We start from the raw sequence: 13714 nt of genomic DNA, 5'->3' as shown, positions 1-13714 counted from the left end.
CACATAACAGTAACTGTTTCAATAAATGTACGACATGATCATTGCTGTGGACCCCGCGTCAGATGAGTGTAATCTCTCGGATATGACCCCTGGAAATGATCACACGATCATTGTCTAAAGGTTCTCCGCAAGCATCGAAAGGAGTAAGGACTCTTGGGAAATGGTCGTCAAACTCTACTGCTGTGAGGCGTTTTCGTGATACAGCGCCGCCAGTGTTCGGATAACAGCAAAATGATTAAATACCGTCATCATGGGCGGCGTTTCGCCTCAGAGACTCAGCCCAGCCAGGAACTTCCACCGAGTAGGCGAATGGGTGTGGCATCTTCCATGCGGGAAGCGCGTTATATCCATCAGCCGCTGGGTCCACAGTGGCGTAGACTTCGGGGACATGAAAATTATCAACATGTACTTCGGTCACATGCCACGTTATCATGATAGGGTTTCGAACTTACGGTGGTTCAACGTTCAACTTAAAGTCTTAGACTAGTATAAGCATGTTGAAAACTCACAAGCAACGTGCCTCGAAAATTTACACATGCCTCTTTGCCGCCGTCGAGGGGTGAATGTTTGGATCGCGGCCAGAGTGCTCAGGCTTGTCCACGTGTCGATTGAATTATCTTATCGTGATCGACCATGAGCCCGAGTCACAAAATCGGATTCTAAAAATCTTCAAAGATCGCCGTCAACCTTCGATAGTTTGGTGGCCGCGTAGTAGGGTCCTTATTTCTGCCTATAAGATCAAGGCTTAACGTTACGTCGTGGAACTTAGAGCTCGACCTGGAACCGAAAAAAACCATTGAACCGTTAACGTAGGATACCGTAGGTTTCCGATTACAGTTTTGTGTAGATGACTAAGCAGATCGCACCCGATCCTTGACTCTTTCCAAGGTGTTCCTTGGGGAAACTCAGGCTGTTTATTGTCCCCTTGACGGTGTCCATACCCTAGTTCTCGCCTACCATGTCTGGAATCTGTAGACCACGTCTTGCCGAGGAGCGCAAGCAATGGAGAAAGGACCATCCCTTCGTAAGTCCCTCACTTCTACTATGTCTTAGAATGAAGCGCTTTCATTTCGACTCGTTATCTTGCGCCACTTGCTCAATTGAAATATTTCCTTCGATACTTTAGGGATTCTACGCCAAGCCAGTGAAAACTGCAGATGGCTCCATGAACCTCATGGAGTGGGAAGTGGGTATTCCTGGAAAGGCTGGTGTAAGTCTGAATCACAACATGCACGTCATTTACTCATTACTACGCCCGCAGACGCCTTGGGAAGGTGGTCTTTTCAAGCTTACCATGACCTTCCCTGAAGGTAATTCACCCTTTGTATTTCTGGATTGCCGCCACTGACTAATCATATCGTGTAGATTATCCCTCTAAACCACCGAAGTGTACGTACAAACCAAACTTGACAATTCGCTTAAATATGAGTGTATGGCGTACAGGTAAATTCACGCCCCCCCTCTTTCATCCAAATGTCTACCCGTCAGGAACCGTCTGTCTTTCCATACTTGACGAAGAAAAGTCATGGAAACCGGCAATCACCATAAAACAAGTTCGTGGAGTGTTAGTGTCCATGATATCCATCTGATTTTTATCCCAATAGATTCTGCTAGGCATTCAAGATCTTTTGGATGATCCAAATGTAAACGATCCGGCGCAAAGCGACGCCTACACCATGTTCAAGTACGTATTTTTCACTGGTTTATTGCATGGGAATACCACGGTTTATATCTCCCAAAGAAACGACAAGGTTGCCTACGAGTAAGTCATCGCGAGACATTTGAAATACCAGCTGATTGTCATCTGTAGGCGAAGAATCCGGCAGCAAGCCCGGGATAATATACCAAAATAAAGCTATAATTATGTATCGGTAGCTATTTCCGCGATGAGAACATCAGAATCTCAACTAGCAATTTTTACATTATGCATCTGACTCTTCTGCTCAATGGTCTTGCTGACTGTGTGGTGGTACATGTGCAAATATTCAAGGAACACCTTGGAAGAAATGATGTCGCATTCCGTGCGTGGCTGAACACATAAGGAGGACCCCTGATTACATAATATTCTCCATTCCTTCTCATCGTTACCTCTCGAGTCTCGAGTCATCGGGTGACTTCCCGTAATTCTACTGTCATGAATTGGTCGTGCCTCCACCAAATATCCTAGACAAGCTGGTGAATCGGTAATTAGCCACTTAGTGACCGGTGGGAAACAGGTGATTTTTAACGACTTCGCAAGAGATGATTGTATTCACCGATCGACATGTAGTTCATCGGCCACTCCTGTCAGCTCTATTCACAAGTCAAAAATACATGCCAAATCTGTCGACAGGTGCGGCAATCTTTCACAGTTTTTATTACCGTACGCTTAAACTTACAGCTGTGAATACTTCGCACTGTTGTACCCTTTCAAATGGCGCTTCTTTGATTGAGTCACCGTGACGGCTCCGAGCAACCTTCGAGTGCAACGTCAACGTCAGCGCCACTGACAATACCACAAATCATGGTCGCCGGATCTGCTAGAGCCTAGCAGTAGGTTTGTACATATATATTCCCACAACCAGCATCCGCCGTCAAGCGGTAAGCCAAAAACATTTTTCACTTATTTTCTCCGAGTCTGACTCTCGATTGATCAGTTCCAAGTGTATGCTCTGAGCAATCCCCACCCAAATACTGTGGACGTCAGATTAATCAACCACCCGGTTCGTGGATCATCATGATATTTTCTCTTCGATTTGAGTAGACATCACTATGACGTGTACCTTTCAAGACCTCGCAAGCTTTTTGATCTGGCACTTGAAGCCTCTTCAATATCTTTGTTAATCCGAACGACCCTCTCGAATACTCTATACCTCTTCATCTAACGCCTCGTGTTTCATGTCCTGACCACGATCTTTACAGCGCCCGAATACCTTACGTTCCTTCCTGTCCAGGCTAAGCCAACAGACACATCCACGAGTTTACGGGATGTGCTCGCGTATTAATATGGACTTCAAGGTGTTGTACAATATTCAACCTACAAGCAGCCCCGCAAAAGTGTTTAAATCACACTCGCAACAATAAACGGAATCGATTTAACGACTCGGACGATTCAAACGGAGACGAAGTGAGAAGTCATTTTGGTGAGCATGATAGCAGATGACGACGACGAGAGTTTGGCGCTTGAGTGGGTTTTGCGTGGATGCGCACAGGATGGACAAACGAATAAGTTGCAACGGTGGTGGCGCACGCCGTATGTTGGCGGTGGGTGACTTTCTCGCTAGTTTTATAAACCACGTTAGATCTGTCCAATGATACGTGTTTCGATCAACTGACGAAACAAGTGAGATTCATCATTGATATCGGAGGGAACAAGTAGTATGAACTACCGACTACACTCGTGTTATGTGCCACGTAGTACGGGCGCGCTCACTGCGAGACGGTGGCCGGTGCCAGGTCCGGCGGAAAATGTGGTTTTCCAAGTTAGCGCTGTACGCGTTAAAGAAATCGTGGATCTTTATCTGTTTATAACCGCTCCCCGGTGATGAGGCTCAACGTGGATGTACAGCTGTTTAACGAGGCTGGGTGATGGTTCGGAAATGCGCCAATTCTGGCGCACACGGATTTCTCAACAATCTACTAACCATTTCTGGTCTCCGCTGGCATTTGACTCGGAAGCGACTCGGAGTGACGGCTCCCGCGCAAAATTCACTCAGATATCACGCTACAGCGCGGCCGTCAACACCATAACTACTGAAACAAGCCACGCGACTGCAGCCTGGGAGCCATGCGGTAAATTTCTGCATTCTCTATATTTGTGTAACTCCCACATCTCGATATGACTGCGGTTAATTGCCGGACGTCTTGATATCTACAACGGCCATATCTGTCCATGGAAATATTGTCAAGTACTTTGCTCCATGGCCCTCAAATTTGTTTAGTGCTTAATTGCTTGTGTTTAAGGTGTTCCCCTAGACTTTCTGCGAGATAATTCGCAGTGTCAGAAGCGGATATGTATCATTGGAGCGGGAGCCGGAGGTCTTGCTGCTCTGAAAGTCATATCAGAGTCTGCTTACTTCAAGTCAGGGAAATGGTCAGTCATCGCGTATGAGACCCGGGAAAAGGTTGGAGGAGTGTGGTGAGTTGCTCCAAAAAAAAGTAAGCAGTCGCTGAGCACTATCTCGTCCAGGTTACCTTCACCGCCGGTTGTTGACGAATACAACGCTCCCGTGACGCCTCTTTACGATTCATTGACCACGAACTTGCCTCATCCTATCATGGCATACACCAGCTATTCCTTTCCGCCAGAGACTCCTTTGTTTCCGTCAGCACATGTGGTGCAAACGTATCTCGAATTGTATACTGCATACTTCAATCTTACGTCCCTCGTCAAGTTCAACACCACGGTATTAGATGCACGATGGGATTCAACACAATGGATAGTAACCCTTTCGGATGGCGCACAATTTGCATATGACCACTTGATCGTCGCAAATGGACATTATCACTTACCCCGCATACCAGAAGTGCCAGGATTGGCAGATTGGATGAAGCGCGGTAGAGCCTCTCACTCTGCATGGTACAGAAAACCTGATTTTCTTGGGGAAAAAATACTTGTTGTTGGAGGCGGATCCAGTGGCCAGGACATCGCTGCTGAGATGTGCACAGTTTCCTCGGTAGTTATTCATGCTGCCACGGTCCATAGTGCAACAAAGAATGACCCGGGAAACTTCATCCGTAGAGGTCGGCTTATCGAACTCAAGGCTAACGGACAAGTAATTTTTGACGACGGCACGACGGAAGATAGTATCGACCACTGTATTCTGGCAACCGGATTCCTTATGCATTTCCCCTTCTTGGAGAGAGCATCCATGATCAACAACAACATACCACCGGACTTCCCTCCCTTAGTTCCCGGCAAGCTTTTTAACTCAACCTACCACGTGTTTCCCCTTGCAAAGCAGTTATTTCCGCTTCAATCTCAATGCCCTATCTCGTCCATCGTCTTCATGGGCCTCCTCATAAGGGTCGCGCCGTTTCCACTTATGGAAGCTCAAGCGCATGCGATTGTGCGGGCGTTTTCTGATCCTTCATCTCTTGATCCTATCGCAGAAACGGTCGATATCATCACTCACGCTGATAAACTTAAACGCGCTGGTGTTTCAACACCTCTAGACATTGCCAAAGCCTGGCTCCGATACGACAGGGAAGACCAATGGAATTATCGAGACGCGATGTATCAATTTGCGCAGGGCATGGGGTCTGGGACTCCGCCCATAAAAGTCACAGAGTGGGAGAAAGAATTGTACGATCTGAAAGTGGAACTAAGGTCAGCATGGGAGGATTTAGAGAAGTCAGGAGACTCGGTTGAGTGGTTGAGAGACGTCGGGAAGAATGGGGTGCAGGATTGGGTGGAGTTGATGTATCGTGTGGCAGATTATGCCAGGACTCGAAAGAACTCGTTGGGGAGATTGTGATCAAAGCGCAGTGCGACACGCCTGTCGTGTGCAAACTGACGCATTATATTACTGAGTGATATTAGCTCAACTGTTTTACCTCAGCATACTAGCACTGTCGCAAAGGAACGTACTGATCCCTCACTACAAGAGATCCCATGACTATCATATTAGCCTCCGGCCCGCCGTAATAACACTTGACTCACTTTCGTACATGACTCTGAGTGAGTCACTCTCGTAGTATCAATTTACATAAATCGCAGAAAGCACCTCACGCACATCTCATTACTACTAAGTAAACAACATGAGTCCCCAAATCCCAACATGCCAACTCGGTACACAACTCCTTCATGGTGATCACGGACCAGGAAGCGAAGTGGTCCCTTCTATCTCTGTTACCTCGAGTAAGTTCTCTGCTGCCTGCTAGGACAGCAGCTCACCATGTATGTAGCATTCAGAGCTGTGCCTCATGGTGACCCCGAGGGGCTTGGAGCGATGAATCCCGAGAAGCATGTCTACTCCCGTTATTCGCAAAATGTCACATCGAGGGTGGAACAGATCTTGAGTAAAGTTAACGTAGGTCTCATCGCAGGATCGATCACAGCATGCCTTATTTTCGTAGCAAGGACATGCAATCACCTATGCATCAGGATTAGCTGCTGCATTTTCTGTGAGTTGCCATATATCGATGCAGCATCATGGCAAGTGGTTGACCAAAGTGATCCTATGATCTGATAGGCTCTTGTGCACTTCAAACCCAAACGCATTGCAATTTCCGGAGGATACATGGGCTGTCACGGCGCCATAGCTACTTACATCAAAGGGAGGTTTACTGATACCCCAATCATTAGCCTAGATGACGAATTCCAAGAGGGCGATCTCTGCTGGTTCGAGAGCCCATTGAACCCTACGGGCGAATCGAGGCAAGTCTTCGAGCGATTTTGATTGTAAAAAATTGTTGATCTAGATCCCTGTCAGAAACATTCAATATTACGCAGACAAGGTATGTTTCAAAAGAACGCAGATTATCAACAAGGGTACTCATGTGCTGTCATTGAGATTCATGCTGTTGGAGGGAAGTTATTGATAGATTCGACATTCGGTCCTCCGCCTCTTCAATACCCATTCAAATGGGGGGCAGACTGTATATTTCACTCCGGTATGTGAATTTTCATCCCAAGCACGATATGATAACATCTTGACCTGCCACAGGAACCAAGTACTTTGGAGGTCACTCAGATTTGCTCTGTGGAATCATTATCGTCAAGACCGAGGCTGAACGCGAACAGGTATGTGTTATAGAATTCCCAAACCAACTGAAGCTCATTTTTGTAAGCTCTGGCACGACCGTGTGTACATGGGGAATATGATGGGGTCCCTGGAGTCTTGGCTTTTATTACGATCTCTTCGAACGATGCATCTGCGCATCCCAAGGCAATCGGCAAATGGCACGGAAATCGCGCAATGGCTTAACAGAGCCATTGTTCCAGAGGGTCAGGAATACGATGGTATTCCCGGTGGAGTGATCACCAAAGTTTGGCACTCTAGCCTTCAGAAGCCTGATGCCAATGGGTTTGACCCTGCGGTACAGATGGAAGGTGGATTCAATGCCTGTTTCTCGATCTTGGTGCGTAGACGGCGCACAATGCATGATTCTGTCCTCACTCGAATGAAAGCTTTCAAAGATAGAATACGCGGAGAAACTGGCGCACTCACTGGAGTATTTTGTGGTAAGACATATCCACTAAGAGGCGGTAAGCGCGTTGATGACTGATGTACCTCAGCCGGCAACCAGTCTTGGTGGCGTTGAGTCTTCGGCAGAGCAGCGCCTCAATTCAGATCCAAAGGAAAACCCCCTTCTTGTGCGCCTAAGCATTGGTATAGAAGAAGTGACGGTGAGTCTCAGCATGGCTTACTATTTTGATTTGGTTGAATATTCACGTCTATGTTAGGACCTGAAGGACGACTTGCGAAGGGCACTCGTAGAGATATCGAAAGGAAATTAGAACGAATAGTGCATGGATGTCATGCGCCGATCTGTGAAACATAGTTACCCAAAGTGACGAGCTCGAGGTTAGAAGCTGGGAATTTGACTTGGAATTGAATTAGTTTGGCTGTATTATTTTCAGAAGGCTTTGCCAAATAGCAGTACACACAGTTCATCATTTGGACGCGTCACGGCAGTCGAAGCCGCGTCAGCTACGCTATTACATCCCATATCCAACTACCATGAACACCATCTTACAGCGTTACTCAAGGCCAAATATAGGAGGTCTCTCCAAATCAACTGTCGATGAGGACAATGATTTCTCTGATGCAATGTGGGGCTCTGAGGCTGGCTTTGGCACCCTGGCAAAGGGAGTGCCAGGCTTCGTTGTTCCATCTGTTCCAGACGTGGGTCTACCATTATTGTCCTCAGTTCAATTACAAACTACGTGCAACTCTCGCAGCCTGCCGCATTCTTGAGGCTACACACCGATGATCATGCAGACCCATCATGCAGAATTAAAATCCAGCATGGAACAACCACACTTGCATTTAGATTCCAAGGCGGCGTAATCGTAGCTGTTGACTCACGTGCTACAGCTGGAAGCTACGTTGGTGTGTATGTATCAGGCATCAATGTTGCTGTTCTAACACGGTCTTTAGCATCTGGAACCGTCAAGAAGGTCATTGAGATCAACCCTTACTTGTTGGGTACGATGGCTGGCGGTGCTGGTATGAAATTGACCCTTTGAGTCTGTTGGCTTTGACTCATCATCTTCAGCTGATTGTCAGTTCTGGGAAACATATCTTGGCATGCATTGTCGATTGCATGAACTCAGAAACCGAGAACGGATATCAGTGTCAGCTGCTAGCAAGTACTTGAGCAACCTTGTATATAGCTATAAGGGAATGGGTTTGAGTATGGTCAGTCTTCGTATGCCATGTCTCTCGCCAAGTCTGTTAACAGTTTTCAGGGTACGATGATCTGTGGCTGGGACAAGACCGTTAGTGCCGTGTAAATATATGGATGACTCACAACTAAATTATGCTGAAGGGACCGGCAGTATTCTACGTTGACTCTGACGGCACGCGGTTGAAAGGCGATTTGTTCTCGGTGGGTTCGGGAAGCACATTTGCCTATGGTGTCTTAGATCAGGGATATCGGTGGGATCTCACAGACGAGGAAGCACAAGAATTAGGACGGCGAAGTATCTATGCCGCTGGACACCGAGATGCGTTCTCAGGTAACACTTGCAACCTCTACCACGTGAAGGAGGATGGTTGGAAGTTCATCGGTACGTTGCAAGTCATTCTTTATGTTCACTATGATTTACTTTCATGTCCAGGAAATTACGATATCACGAAACTGCACTATGAAGGACCAGGAAACGTTGCCGGCTCACCTGGTCATGGTTATGGCTATGATCTGCGTGCAGAAGGACGCAGTTCAGCCAACCCTCCTGAAGTCCCAGCACAGGCGTGATGTTTTACTGTATAGATAGATGTGTATCCGTAGTAAAAGTCAAACGCAGTGTCTCCATCTTCCAAAGCTTGACAGTGTATTACATTCGTATGCATATGAGTGTTTCTCGGGACATTGAATCAACTCTCAATCTGACAATATGTATACTTGGAGTTAACTTATTGTTGTGACTTCTAATTTAGCTCACTGGGCTATTAGTACAGATCCCACCCTTTACGACGTAACGACTCAAATTTAGAAAGGTGGGTTGACATAGCACGGTGACCACGGTTGAGTCGGGTGAACCTAACATAGTCCTCAAGTGTAACAACGGTGTGCACTACAGGAAGACATGAAACATCTGTTCTCCAAGTCATCCAAGAATGCGACTGCGACTCGGAGTTCTGTCAAGGCTTCGGCTCCTGAGCCGCCAATGGCTGGTCGTACGGCAGCGCTCCCCGCGGCCACCGTTGGTCTGCAACCGAATTATGTCGTTCCTCCAGTCCCACACCCCAGTCCTCACGAGCACATTACGTTGCTCGCATCAGAGGATGGTCTACTCATGCGTCCGCATCGCGCGGGATTGCCTCACCCCGCGTCATATGTCCGCGTGTCATGGGGCAAGACAACACACATAGCAGAACTACCCAGCGATCATCGTGGAGGCATTCCTGTTGATTGGAAAGAGGGCGTGGTTATCTATGGAATTGTGGGCTTAATGACCTTGTTCGATGGTAACAAGACTTCGTCTTCTGCTCACTCGTGGTGAAATAACGACTGAATACTCTCCGGCTAGCCTCATACCTCTTGGTCATAACGTCTCGATCTGACGTTGGGCAATGTGAGCGATCTCTATCTTCGAACACGGTAAGACTTACACCAGGCTCAGTATTTGATGCTTCACACTTGGTTTATGGCGTGAAAAGCGTTGTATCCATACCCCTTGTGAAGGACCGCGCCAAATCAATCCTTTCGCGCATGGCATCTCGTAACACGTCTGTAAACAGACCCTCCCTCCTTGTGAGTAATGTGAACGATCTCCAGGTCCCTGATGAAGGGACCTCGCGTGGGCCTCGTGTGAAATTTTCAGACGAGGAGGAAGTAAAGATCCTGACCCCACGCGATCAAGTAAAATTCTCTGTTAACGGCGCCGATCGACCCGCCTCACCTGTATCATCCGGTGCCTCAACTCCTGCTTCTGATGTATCGATGACCCATTCTCCCGTATCGACGATTGCAAATCGCATGTCATTCTGGAGCCGCATATCGAAACGCGCATCAAGCGTGTCCGAAGGAGCAGACATAGAGGAGTCCTTCCTCGGAGAGCGAGAATTGCTTGATTCCATAATACATGATGCCGAGGGAGTACCTGACAAGGTGATCAATTCCATCATAGCTGCAGCTGCGCCACCACCGGATAGCTCAGAGGAGCGTAACTCTGAGCTCGAGGAGCGCATTTTACGTGGATGTCTCAGAGAATTCACGAAAGGCGACATGTACTTTGCTCTACATTTTGGTGAGTGCATGCATCATAGTCCGCCAGACATGCAAGTACATTACTTTTTCCAGACATCACAAGATCTTTGCAACACAAACATGAGCAATTCACCAAGTTGCATGCTCAAAACAAGCTACTTTCAGAACTTGATGTTCTTCCGAAAGATACAATTGTTAATCCACTGGACGACAAAGTGGACGCTCTCTTTGAGCCATCTGTCATATTGCCATTGTGGAGACGGGTCAACCGTCACTTTTGGTGGAATGAATGGTTATCCAAGCCATTCATGGATGCTGGTGTAAGTGCCTTGAATCAAACATTCGTTTAGCACCAACTGACCGATCTAATCCTCAGCTTCACTCTTACGTGACGCCGATAATGCAGGGATACATTCAGATCTCCTCGTTTGATCTACCCAAAGATATTTCTGCCACGCAAGACGACTCAGCAGAGCCCGTTGATTATATTGTTATCTCGCGACGTTCCAGAGATAGGGCCGGTTTACGATATCAGCGCAGGGGGGTGGACGACGAGGCTAATGTAGCTAATTTTGTAGAAACGGAGGTAATTATGAGAGTTCAGGTGAGCAGCTCACTTTCCACTACTCCGCCGAGTTTAAATCCCTCCAGAGAAACGGAATAAGCAACGTTTTCAGCTACGTGCAAATCCGAGGCTCAAGTAAGCAGCTGTCTGTTGAATATGCGATGCATTACATGACCCGATCCAAGTTCCGCTATTTTGGACGCAGTCAGGTTACAGTATGAAGCCACCTCCTATCCTTGCACCCGAAAGAAACACTGCACAGAATATGGACGCCATCAAACACCATTTCCGTCGTACTGTCCCTGTGTACGGTCCACACGTAGGACTCATCAATATCTAATATGATCATGTCATTCACCATTCCCTAGACCATTGTCAATCTTGCAGAACAACATGGGAAGGAGGAAACGATTACAAATGCGTATCGTGAATATGCAACTAAATTGGATGCTAAGGATGTTCAGTAAGTTCACAATGACGAACTCTCATGACAGATCCCGAACGTTGTTACAGTTACTGCGAATTCGATTTCCACCACGAAACGAGGGGGCTGAAGTTAGTGTCATTTGCATACGGACAACGCATTCCTGAACATTAGCAGGTACGAAAACATTTCCAAGCTCATCAACCAACTCGAGCGTGTGTTCGAAACTCAAGGGTATGAATATTCTGTCAATCTGACTTTCTTCGATATTGTGAGCTTAATACAATAGGTTCTTCTGGGTCTCGAACAACATGCTCCTATCAAAACAGAAGGGTGTATTCAGGGTTAATTGCATTGACTGCCTAGATCGTACTAACGTTGTCCAAGTGAGTCATAGGTCCCACTGCTGTCCCCTTTTCTAACATCGGCCACAGTCTGCCTTTGCAAGGCATGTGATGAGCATGCAGCTTGAGGCTGTGGGGCTTGTGAGTCCTCCCCAAAGTGGGAAGTCGGGAGTGGAGGTTATCTTTAATGATGGTCAGTGGTTGTCGTTCTTTTTGATAACGGAATGATGGAGAGTTACACAGTATGGGCCAACAATGGTGATGCGATCAGTCGTGCATAGTAGGTTTAAAACAACTTGTCGGATAATTTGCTCTTACCTCATCACACCCTCGAAGTGCTGGCACATCTGCCTTGAAAGTAAGTGTTTGATTCACTTCTAAAACCTAACCTGAATGAGCCGACTGTCTGGCGGTAGGGTGATTTTACCAGGTCAGCCAATGCTTCCTTGCATCTTTTCACTGTTAACTTGATAAGTAGAACCGGAAAGCGAGACTTGGGGGGTATGCTCAACGATGGTGTAAATTCCCTCGCTAGGATGTACAGCGCGACCTTCAGCGACTGGTTTTGCCAAGCTGTCATCGACTTTATGCTTGGCTACAGGACTCTCTCTGTTTTCGAAGAATTTCTCATCAAGCTACAGTCGACAGATCCTAGAGAACTCATTCGCCTGTCAAAGATCAGAGCGGAAGCTATAGCAACTTCTGTCGCTCGCGTATTGTCTGAAGGCGAAACTTTGATATCTGGGTGGACGATCTTCAGCCCGGAGCAATTAAATGTTAAATTCGACGATCGATTTGAGGAGAAAGTGTTACTCTTGGTAAGTATCAGCCGTGATTGTTCAGCATTGTTCTGACCGTGAAGTAGAGTGCCCGCGCTCTGTACATTGTCGTACGTTGTCCAACGACACGCTGTTGGCTTATAGTAATATCTAACTGCCCCAAAGAGCTATGACTACAGCTTGGAGAAGGCCAAGATGTATATCTGCATCCCTTTGGGTGCGATCGCACGACTCGAGAAAGGTCACATTAATTTTTGTTGACAAGTCAGGTAGCTAAATTGTCAGATAGGCGCTTATATCATCTCTCCTCTGGAAGAGGCGAGCAGGGATCCAGTGCAGAACGCTGGCTTTTCGATTTACTGGCATGCTAGCGATAAAATCAGCATGCGCATGACGAGTTATTCAATCAGAAACGTTCTAGAAGACGCCTCGGCAAGGTCACCGCCAGCGGTATCGGTCAGAAGTTCCACTCAGAACAAGCCGACGCTACCACGTCGCGAGCCAACGAAGACCGCCAACCTGTCGGGGATCATGTCTAAAGTTTCTGAGAACGCGGCTGGTGCGACCAACGTCTGTTTTGCAGCTTTCAAAGCGCTCCCAGTAGACCCTGCTCGAGTTAGAAGTGGATCCAGCACTGGATATGCAGAGCCTGCGGATGATCTCGCAGGAGCGACTACTTGCAAGCAAGTCGTTGACATGATGGTAGATAGCATTAAGCGAGCTTGCGAGGATACAGGGAATTCCCCTATTATCATGGATCGCGATGTGGTCAGGTGGGTAACACGCCGAGATGCTTTTATCACATAATACTCATTTCGAGAGCAGTCTCACTGAAGCCCAGAAGATGACCAGTATCTATGCCAAAATGGAGTATGGCGTCAAGCGATTGATTTGGCTGGGAGGTTTGGTGTAGTAAGGAGAGGTCTAGTTCTATGTAACGACTTACTTTGTGGGCTCTTCGCTATCACAATAGGCAATACAATGGCGACAGCCTGAGACCAGTTTCCCGTCAACACATAGTAGACGTACCATTGTTTTCAATTCCTTGGTTCTTGTCCAATGGGTCCAAGCCAGGTTCAAGCCAAGTCCAAGCCCTATGGTGGACACTACCTACAATAGGCAGACCTCGATTCAATAGCAATACAATGGGCTGAGACCAGAAGTTTGGACAAAGTCATGATAGATGTAGTTATTTAATAATTTATATAATTTCTCTCCGTAAAATAATGATGGGCACTTATAT

General features: G+C 47.1%; 5 protein-coding genes across 5 annotated transcripts; all 5 read left to right on the top strand.

Moving 5' to 3' along the window:
* Positions 1-854: 854 nt before the first annotated feature.
* On the top strand, positions 855-1878 carry EDB93DRAFT_671835 (ubiquitin-conjugating enzyme/RWD-like protein). Its single transcript, XM_041457062.1, has 7 exons — positions 855-1024; positions 1127-1210; positions 1262-1310; positions 1366-1389; positions 1444-1553; positions 1605-1762; positions 1811-1878. The coding sequence occupies exons 1-7, from the start codon at positions 959-961 to the stop codon at positions 1851-1853; spliced, it is 534 nt and encodes a 177-aa protein (XP_041312209.1). The 5' UTR covers positions 855-958; the 3' UTR covers positions 1854-1878.
* Positions 1879-3871: 1993 nt separating this feature from the next.
* On the top strand, positions 3872-5456 carry EDB93DRAFT_1238214 (uncharacterized protein; the record flags this gene model as incomplete). The annotated part of the gene is made up of 3 exons (XM_041451518.1): positions 3872-3887; positions 3943-4117; positions 4169-5456. 3 exons carry the CDS (start codon positions 3872-3874, stop codon positions 5454-5456), a joined length of 1479 nt encoding a protein of 492 aa, XP_041312208.1.
* A 283-nt stretch (positions 5457-5739) lies between these two features.
* Positions 5740-7684, top strand: EDB93DRAFT_1296893 (Cys/Met metabolism PLP-dependent enzyme-domain-containing protein; the record flags this gene model as incomplete). Its single annotated transcript, XM_041454625.1, has 11 exons — positions 5740-5839; positions 5887-6011; positions 6058-6105; positions 6174-6358; positions 6414-6438; positions 6495-6594; positions 6648-6724; positions 6772-7062; positions 7112-7165; positions 7220-7330; positions 7388-7684. 11 exons carry the CDS (start codon positions 5740-5742, stop codon positions 7439-7441), a joined length of 1170 nt encoding a protein of 389 aa, XP_041312207.1. The 3' UTR covers positions 7442-7684.
* EDB93DRAFT_671889 (20S proteasome subunit) lies at positions 7517-9080 on the top strand. The gene is made up of 7 exons (XM_041457063.1): positions 7517-7829; positions 7886-8036; positions 8085-8153; positions 8203-8345; positions 8396-8425; positions 8476-8716; positions 8768-9080. Exons 1-7 carry the CDS (start codon positions 7665-7667, stop codon positions 8902-8904), a joined length of 936 nt encoding a protein of 311 aa, XP_041312206.1. The 5' UTR covers positions 7517-7664; the 3' UTR covers positions 8905-9080.
* A 72-nt stretch (positions 9081-9152) lies between these two features.
* EDB93DRAFT_1121584 (phosphoinositide polyphosphatase) lies at positions 9153-13699 on the top strand. Its single transcript, XM_041448558.1, has 20 exons — positions 9153-9617; positions 9680-9724; positions 9773-10399; positions 10453-10679; positions 10736-10963; positions 11011-11059; positions 11110-11243; positions 11293-11387; positions 11438-11479; positions 11526-11582; positions 11638-11734; positions 11783-11885; positions 11936-11972; positions 12029-12050; positions 12109-12122; positions 12171-12510; positions 12558-12581; positions 12637-12712; positions 12761-13244; positions 13297-13699. The coding sequence occupies exons 1-20, from the start codon at positions 9236-9238 to the stop codon at positions 13382-13384; spliced, it is 3171 nt and encodes a 1056-aa protein (XP_041312205.1). The 5' UTR covers positions 9153-9235; the 3' UTR covers positions 13385-13699.
* Positions 13700-13714: the final 15 nt, after the last annotated feature.

The sequence above is a fragment of the Suillus bovinus genome, assembly GCF_016758785.1.
Source record: "Suillus bovinus strain UH-Sbo-P2 chromosome Unknown EDB93scaffold_5, whole genome shotgun sequence".
Classification (NCBI taxonomy): domain Eukaryota; kingdom Fungi; phylum Basidiomycota; class Agaricomycetes; order Boletales; family Suillaceae; genus Suillus; species Suillus bovinus.
Note: the sequence above shows the minus strand (reverse complement) of the source record. Positions and strands in the feature narration are given on the sequence as shown.